This window comes from Chinchilla lanigera, unplaced genomic scaffold (assembly GCF_000276665.1).
Source record: "Chinchilla lanigera isolate Chin_1 unplaced genomic scaffold, ChiLan1.0 scaffold00057, whole genome shotgun sequence".
Classification (NCBI taxonomy): Eukaryota; Metazoa; Chordata; class Mammalia; order Rodentia; family Chinchillidae; genus Chinchilla; species Chinchilla lanigera.
This window is the reverse complement of record NW_004955458.1, coordinates 3,755,936-3,763,696: the sequence shown is the minus strand read 5'-3', so window position 1 is coordinate 3,763,696 and position 7,761 is coordinate 3,755,936. Positions and strand designations below refer to the sequence as shown.

The 7,761-nt window shown below is 59.4% G+C and overlaps 2 protein-coding genes across 5 annotated transcripts; both read right to left on the bottom strand.

Moving 5' to 3' along the window:
* Positions 1 to 44: 44 nt before the first annotated feature.
* On the bottom strand, positions 45 to 3,002 carry Myl6 (myosin, light chain 6, alkali, smooth muscle and non-muscle). Of its 2 annotated transcripts, XM_005397292.2 has the most exons (7): positions 2,919 to 3,002; positions 2,643 to 2,670; positions 1,670 to 1,813; positions 1,393 to 1,566; positions 1,228 to 1,305; positions 920 to 963; positions 45 to 229 (listed from the first exon to the last, which is right to left on the bottom strand). In XM_005397292.2, exons 1-6 carry the CDS (start codon positions 2,919 to 2,921, stop codon positions 935 to 937), a joined length of 456 nt encoding a protein of 151 aa, XP_005397349.1. In that variant the 5' UTR covers positions 2,922 to 3,002; the 3' UTR covers positions 45 to 229; positions 920 to 934. The 2 variants fall into 2 exon arrangements, with proteins under 2 accessions (XP_005397349.1, XP_005397348.1); XM_005397291.2 differs by lacking the exon at positions 920 to 963.
* Positions 3,003 to 3,282: 280 nt separating this feature from the next.
* Myl6b (myosin, light chain 6B, alkali, smooth muscle and non-muscle) lies at positions 3,283 to 7,761 on the bottom strand. 3 transcript variants are annotated; one of them, XM_013520824.1, is made up of 8 exons: positions 7,660 to 7,761; positions 6,131 to 6,368; positions 5,415 to 5,442; positions 5,057 to 5,200; positions 4,127 to 4,300; positions 3,639 to 3,716; positions 3,474 to 3,543; positions 3,283 to 3,388 (listed from the first exon to the last, which is right to left on the bottom strand). In XM_013520824.1, exons 2-7 carry the CDS (start codon positions 6,299 to 6,301, stop codon positions 3,515 to 3,517), a joined length of 624 nt encoding a protein of 207 aa, XP_013376278.1. In that variant the 5' UTR covers positions 6,302 to 6,368; positions 7,660 to 7,761; the 3' UTR covers positions 3,283 to 3,388; positions 3,474 to 3,514. The 3 variants fall into 3 exon arrangements, with proteins under 3 accessions (XP_013376278.1, XP_005397347.1, XP_013376277.1); XM_005397290.1 differs by having other exon boundaries at positions 6,131 to 6,347; positions 7,660 to 7,758; XM_013520823.1 differs by lacking the exon at positions 7,660 to 7,761 and adding an exon at positions 7,316 to 7,422 and having other exon boundaries at positions 6,131 to 6,347.

Sequence of the window (7,761 nt, the reverse complement as noted above, 5' to 3'; positions counted from 1 at the left end):
TAACCTTTCCCCCTCACCTACTCGGGAAGGAAAGCAGAACCAGATGGGGCAGAGAGAGCAAGTTTATTTGGTGAATGCTGACAGCAAACATCATCCGAGACCAGGTGGGCAGGGTGCTATGGAAGGCAGCCTAGGCAGCCTCGGGGCCACACACACATCTCACACAGGGCAAGGCACGGCTCTGGGGAGACGGGGCGTCCTCAGCCATTCAGCACCATCCGGACGAGCTCTGGAAAGAGAGGTGCAGTGAGCCAGGGAGCGGGGCTGGGGAGGGGTACGCCAGGGGCCAGGAGACTCAAGACGGTGAAGGCAGCACGAGAGGGCACATGCCCACCGCGGCCACCTCTGGGTCGGTGTGCAGAGCAGCCGCCCTGAGCTGACCAGTTGTCTCTGCCCGGCTCCCCTCTCCCAGCCCACAGGCCCCATCCCCTCCTGAGCAGCAGGAGCACAGCAGAGGCAGAAAGGTTCTCAGCTACGCCTAAAGCTACTGGCAGCCACTGGCAGGAGGAGAGGACAAGCGTTTGGGTTAGGGCACCTCCAGGCTGCCCAGCGGGGACGGCCGGGGTCAGCTACAGCAGCAGAAGGCGGCGGCGGGCAGCCCGCCCCCATATGCAACTCTCCATGCTCCAGGGCCACAAGACCCCCGTAAAGCAAGACTGCCCCACTGGGGAGAGGTCCCACAGGTCCCACACCAGCACCCACGGCCCTAAGACACCCTCGGAGCCTGCTCGGAGAAAAGTGAGGAGGCACCACACTCCCAAGCCGCCTTCCTCTGAGAGGAGCCCCCCTCCCTGCCGGCTCCATGCACACATGCCAGACGGAAGGCAGGGGGCAGCAGGCGAGGACGACAGAGCACAGATGGGGAAGAAAATGAAACACTGGGGAGGGCAACTGGAGGAGAGGCTGGGAGGAGCCGTACCCGCCCCTCGGCCCGTCACCCCGACAGGATATGCCTCACAAACGCTGCAGGAAGGAAGAGACATCAATGGTGAAGACAGGACGCAGACATGGGGTGAAGGGGCAGGCGGTGGGTGACAGGCATTCCACTTACTTCCCAACCCCCACCCCTTCTTGTCAAACCCCCGCCCCCCGCTCCCTGGGCTGGGCCAGGCCCTGCCCTTCGCCCCTCCGGCTCTTTCTGGAGCCCAAGTCCGGGTAAGGAAGCCCCAGACGCGGTCCTATATCCTGTCACTGCCCACTCCGCCAAGGCCCCAGTTCGCCCCTCACCTTCGTAGTTGATACAGCCGTTGCTGTCCTCGTGCCCTGCCACCAGCATCTCCACTTCTTCCTCTGTCATCTTCTCACCTGCAGAGGAAAACGTTTTTGGAACGGGGTGGGAAGTGGGGTCTAATGGTGGCGCCTCAGCTCTAGGACAAGGGCGAAGAGCCTCACCCAGCGTGACGAGGACGTGGCGGATCTCAGCGCCCATGACGGTGCCGTTCCCTTCTTTATCAAACACCCGAAGGCCTTCGACGTAGTCCTCGTAGGTGCCCTGGTCCTTGTTCTTGGCCACAGTCTGCAGCATGGGTAGAAAGTGCTCAAAGTCCAGCACCTTCACATTCATCTCTGCCACACGGGAGAGCAAGTGTCAGGCCGAGGCTCTCACACGGACGGGGTTACGGGGATGACAGCTACACAGGAAATCTCTCAGCGGAAGAACTGGGCTCACCGTCACTCTTGGGGTTCCCCAGGACCTTGAGCACCTCAGCGTTCGTGGGGTTCTGGCCCAGGGCCCGCATCACGTCCCCACACTGGCTGTACAGGATCTTGCCATCGCCTGTCCTGTCAAACAGCTGGAAGGCCTCCTTGAACTCTGAGGAGGCAGATACACGTGTCAGCACGGAAACGGGGTTAACCCAGACTACCTCAGCTCTGCTGCCCAGCCTCCTTTGTTCACGCTGCAGAAACCAGACACCCACCCTGCTGTGCAGCCCAGTCTGCTAGAAGATTATTTCTCTCTCTCCCAACTCAGATGTCCCGCCAAACGATACCCTTCCTCCCGCCTTGGCAGCCAGGTACTATCCGTTTACACACCCCTGCACAGGCAGCAGGCCTGCCCAGCCTCCCCGCTGCTAACTACCACTCAGGATAGGAATTCGCCACCGCCCGTCTGGGGCCTGTCCTTATAAGGAAGTGGGAGCAGCGGCCCGGGACGAGAGGGCCTGCCGCTTCCCACCCTTCCTGTGCAGAGGCCTTCCAGAGAGGGGAGCTGTACCCTTAGCAAACTGCCCTGTGCTCATCTTTACAACGTATCAGGTCACTGCTCTTTGCTGGCTTCACGATTTCAAGCTGGGGGAGGGCGACAGTTACAGGAGAGATGCAGCAAAGTAGCTGATTAAGGGGCCGAGGAGCATAGACAACTTAGAACACCATCCCCGAGCCCCACACGCAGCAGGCAGTAGGTGACCAAGCTGTTTCACAAGCCCACACCACCTAAGACTCACCCAGTGCCTGGGGCTCAGATCTAGAGTGGAAGGGGAAGGAAGAAAGAATGAGAAAGGAAGACGCAAGGTCCAGCAGGGAGAATGGAACCCGGGAGGTGCCCTCCCGCGGTGCTGAACAGATGACAGGCTGCAGTTAGCAGGTAGTAGAGGGGTGCTCCCCAAGCTAAGGGTGACCTCAGCTGGGGTCACAGAGCCTACCTGCCGTCTGGTCCTCGGTGAAGTCGCACTGCCCGGAGAAGAAGGGAGCGGTCAGCAACGGAAGTCCAACCCCCCAGCTTCTATCCCCGTCCCACAAACTCCTGTTTCAGGCTTGGGGAGTCGCTTTGCAGCAGGACAGGACTCTAGACTTTCCAAGCTCACCTCCCACCTTTCAGGCCCTCGGGCTCCCTTTGCCCGCCCTTCCCTCTCCTCGCCCCCTACCCGTGACTCCCCTCCTCGCCCCCAAGCCCCTTAGCTGCCAGGCGCGGGCCCCACCATCTTGACTGCCGAGCTCTGCAGGACCTGCAGTAATGGCTCCGACTTCTAGCCCAGCCTTAGTCTTAGTACATCCCGATGACGTCACCCTCCGCGGCCCCAGCCAATGGGCGCCCGGGCCGAGCTCCTGCGCAGGCAGCGCGGCACTACTAGCCAGTGGGCGGGGCCGAGGTGGGCGGGGCCGCGGCGGTCCTCTCTCCGGAGCCCCCGCCTGGGCGCGGAAGCCTGCATCCCGCGAGGCGGAGATGGGGGGCGGCGCCAGGGAGCGTTCCCGGCACCGCGCAGAAGTCGGGGTACACACTTGCGGAGGGGAGCGGGGGCCCCTGCCCTTCGCCTCCCTCTGAAGCAAACAACAGTCTAGAGACCGAGGAAGGAACCATGTCTTTATTTTGAGACAGTATGTGGCCTCCTACTGGCAGGAGCGCGCTCCCGCCTGCGGGGGAGGGGAGCAAGGGACGGGCCCGCAGGATCTGCGGAAAGAAAGGAAAGTCGCCAAGCCCGGCCCAGGAGAACTCCCCGTCCCGATGCCTGCGCGGGCTGACGGGGTAAACTTGCCTCTCGAGCGCAGTGGGGGCCTGGCAGGCGCGTGTGTCAGCTCAGACGCTTAAGATGTGCTTCAGGAAGGCTGCGGAGGAGCCGGGGGCTTCAGAAGAGACCTTTGCCCCGCAGCGCCCCGCAGGGGCCCAGGCCCCGCCCCGCCTTCTGCCCCAGGCCCCTCACCCTCATAGTTGATGCAGCCGTTGCTGTCCTCGTGTCCGGCCAGCACAGTCTCCACCTCCTCCTCGGTCATCTTCTCTCCTGAACCCCAGACACGGCGTTGGACCCCCAGCTCCCCTCCCAGGCCACTCTTCCGCACGGTGCCCGCTCCTCCCGCCCTGCGCCTTGCTTCCCTTCACCTGCACGGGCAGAGCGCCTTCAACTGGTGACAGCTTTGCCAGGCGAGGAAACTAAGGTGGGAGGGTGGAGACGAGCGCGGGACCCCAGAAGACAAGTGTCTCCCAAACTGAGCATCTGGGGCTTCCCCGTCTCCCTTTCCTCCGCCTTTTGGGGAACGTTTTGGCTCTGGAGGAGCAAGTGTGTCCTCACAGCCGTGCCCTGACCGTGCCCTGAGGACCCTCGTCCCCTCCCTGGCGCTGCCCACCTTGCTGGCCTTCTTCCTGGTCCACTCCCAGTTCTCCACCCCACAAGAGTTCTGGTCCCGGCCTCACCGAGGGTGGTGAGGACGTGTCTGAGCTCCGCGCCCATGACTTTGCCGTTTCCCTCTTTGTCAAACACCCGAAGCCCCTCCAAGTAGTCGTCATAGGTGCCTCGATCCCGGTTCTTGGCCACTGCCTGGAGCATGGGCAGGAACGTCTCAAAGTCCACACGTCGAGACTTCAGCTCTGGAGGTTTGACAGGTGAGAGGTCAGAGTAGGACCTAGGACCCGGTTCCCACCCCACCACAGACCTGTCATCCCTTTCAGCACTGAGGATGTATTTCTGCCCACATCTGACAGTTTCTCAAGTCCTGAGATCCACCCCAGCATCCTCTGGCAGCTTACCAATATTCTACCATGGAAAACTGAGTGCTGGCTGGGGATTTAGCTCAGCGGCACAGCGCCTGCCTGGCAGGCGCAAGGTTGTGAGTTCAATTCCCAGTACCAGAAAACAACAACAACAACAACAAAAAACCAACATTAGAAAAAAAAAGGAAAACAGTGCTAGCCAGGCGTGATGGCACAGGCCTGCAATCCCAGCACCCGGGGGGGGGGGTGAGGCAGGAGGAGTGTCATAATTTAGAGGATACCACAGGCTACATAGTGAATTCAAGGCCAGCCTAAACTACACGAGACCCTGCCTCAGGAAAAAACAAAAAGAAAATTGGGTGCTAGCCGAGTGTGGTAGCGCACACCTGTAATCCCAGCATTCGGGAGGCTGAGGCAGGAGGATCATTGCGAGTTCGAGGCCAGCCGGGGCTACAAAGTGAGCTCAAGGCCAGCCTGAACTGCATAGTGAGACCCTGTCTCAAAAAGACAAAAAAAAAAAAGAAAAGAAAATTGGGTGCTAAGGATATAGTTCAGTGGTAGCAAGGCTCTGGGTTTGATCTCCAGCACTACAGAAAGAAACAGAAAACCCACTTGTTCCAAGCCTCCTCTCACCGTCACTCTTGGGATTCCCCAGGACCTTGAGCACCTCGGCGTTGGTGGGGTTCTGGCCCAGGGCCCTCATCACGTCCCCACACTGGCTGTACTGGATCTTGCCATCACCTACTCGGTCAAACAGCTCAAAGGCCTCCTTGAACTCTGAGATACAAGGAAGGGTCAGCGCTAACCAGTGGTTCCCGTCGCCCTTAGACAGAAGGGAGGTTCAGAAACTGCCACAGGTGGGTCAAACAAGGGAGGAAAAGAGCCTAGTGCAGGAGGCTTCAAGGTTGAGACTGGCGCTAGGGAACAGAACAAGGATCTGGCTAGGGGCTTGGGACTGGACAATGGGCTTAGGAAAGCAGCTTCTCCTCACCCTCCAGCTGGTCCTTGTTAAACTCGATCTGTGGAAGAAAAAAGCAGGTGAAGAGAAATGACAGGGCTTATTCAACCCCTCTCCAGTACGCCTCCCAACCAACTGGCAGCCACTTCTGGGGAGAGGCCCAGAGGGAGCAGGCTGGGAGTGCAGCCACCTCAGTCCCATTCCCAGCTCCAGGTCCTGGGAGAATCCCAACAGAAGGAATTATAGGGGGGAGGGCTTCCTGGGAACAGGGTTAATCCCATGCCACCTGTTCCCCTCCCTCCACTGCCCTGAGCCCTGCATCCCTCACATAACTGGGGGCTGAACAAAAGCTAAATTTACTCCTGGCCCCCAGCTGTGATTGTCTAACAAGTCTGTCCTCTCCGGCCTCCCCTCCTGGGGTTCAGGGCTGCAGCCTTTTGAGCTCAACAGCCCGCCAGGGACAGGCAGCCGCGCTCTCCACCTTGAAGCTGCCCTCAGAACCCAGGTGTTCCCCACTTCACCGTCCTTGCCTCAGCAATGGGTCAGCCAGTGTGAGTGCGGACTGTATCAAGTGAGAGGGAGAGCGCAGCAAAGACGACAGCAGAGCCCTAACCTGGATGCTTCCTGGCTGCAAGAAGCCCCATCTAGTGCTCAGCCATCCCCTACCTCCCGTACTCCCCATCCGCTGGGCTGTATCCCCCGCTTCAACCATGGCCTCGAAATTCTCTCCTCCCTCTCCCAGCACTCACCACCACTTTGGAGAGATCCACAGGGGGCTCCGGGGTTTTCACAGCGGCCTGGGGGACAGCTGGCTCGGCCTTGGTCTTGGCTGGCGGGGTCCCTGCTGCTGGCTTGGGAGCAGGCTTGGCGATGGGGGGCCCTGCTGGTTTCTTCACAGGAACGTCTTTCTTGGGAGGCATGATGTCCGGTGGCCAAAGGACAGTGTGCCGATGGGGGCACCCATCTCTGTTTAAATAGCCAGGGAGTCTGGGATGTCAAGGGGCGGGAGCAGGGGCAGGGAGCCAGTTGGCGGCAGTGAGGTAGAGGGACATGGCTGCCTGCTTTCACTCCCCTTGCCTCCTAGGGTTCAGGCCTCCAGGTTTGTTCCCTCTGTCCACTCCTCCCCCAGAGCTGGCTACAACAATGTTCCTTTGGGGGAAGGGGAGAGGGAGCCAGAGATTGCCTCAACCAGAGGAGTTAACCTCCTGGGCGAGGGCAGGATGCTGGCCTGTGATACTGAGATGGGGGTGAGGCAAAGGAGGGGACCCAGTAGTTTTAGACTCTAGAAGGCCCAGGCAGAGGTGCAGAGCAGGGATCCAAGAAATTTATGGGAATGGGGTAAACTTGAAGTGGGGACTGGAAAGCTGGGGGTGGAGGTGGCGCACGCCTGTTTTCCCAGCATTCGGGAGGCTGAGGCAGGAGGATCTTTGTCAGTGTGAGACCATCCTGGGCTACAAAGTGAGCTCAAGGTCAGCCTGAACTGCATAGTGAAACCCTGACTCAAAAAGACAAAAAAAAAAAAAAAAAAGTGGGGGCTGGAAAGAGTGAAAGGCTTAAAAGAAAAGCCCCCCATCGGTGACTGTAGGTGAGGAGTGGGAGTAGTTGACCCCATGATCTAATAATTTCCAATACTTATAGTCCCAGGTCCCATACCCAGGGCTGGAGGTGTCCCCATTAATAGGGGAGTACACTGTCTTCTGCATCCAGTGCTGATTTGGGAGGGGGTGCAGAGAAGGATCAGGATTAGGACACGCCACTCATACTTCCAAGGAAGAAACCTGCCCCCCAAATCCATGGTCAGTCAAGTCAGACAAAGGGCAGGGTGCTTGCTGAAGCTGGCACCTGGCTGGAAGGGTGGGTTTGGGGAAACAAAAGGCCAGTATTCTCTAATCCAAAAGGATGCGGGAACTCCCGTGGGCTCGAGGGGTACTCACCCCTCAACCAGGGACATAAAAAAAGCCCTGACTCAAGCTCCAGGTCACAGCCTTGCTGGGGTACTGAGGAAGGTGGGGGAGGGCGCTGAGGAATGAGGAGGGTGCTGGGTACTTTGGTTCTGAAAGGAGAAGGATGCAGGCAGCGCTCCGCGGAAGACAGTAGTGCAGCAATTCCACCTGGGGTTCAGGGAGTGATGCTGGGTCTCCCATTGGAATCTCATTGCAAATTGTCCCATTTTTTGAAAACAAGGACTCATTCCTCCCGTGGATAAGAAAACCATCTCACACACCCACACCCCCTAAATATTAAAGGAAAGAGGCCCTCCCTAGCCCCCAAAACTCACCTTGCGGGGTCCGGTAAGGGGCGGGGGCGGGACGCAGCGCAGCTCCCGGCCCTGAAGGGTTAATTCCGGAGCATGCCGGGAGTTGTAGTCCACCGCGCGCAG

Excerpts from the sequence above, each read along its gene's own strand:
- Myl6 (XM_005397292.2), bottom strand. Across the intron at positions 1,814-2,642 it reads CACCGAGGACCAGACGGCAG|AGTTCAAGGAGGCCTTCCAG; the intron begins GTAGGCTCTGTG and ends CTGCCTCCTCAG. Across the intron at positions 1,306-1,392 it reads CCACGTCCTCGTCACGCTGG|GTGAGAAGATGACAGAGGAA; the intron begins GTGAGGCTCTTC and ends TTTCCTCTGCAG.
- Myl6b (XM_013520823.1), bottom strand. Across the intron at positions 4,301-5,056 it reads GGGGAATCCCAAGAGTGACG|AGCTGAAGTCTCGACGTGTG; the intron begins GTGAGAGGAGGC and ends TCAAACCTCCAG. Across the intron at positions 3,717-4,126 it reads ACACGTCCTCACCACCCTCG|GAGAGAAGATGACCGAGGAG; the intron begins GTGAGGCCGGGA and ends TCTGGGGTTCAG.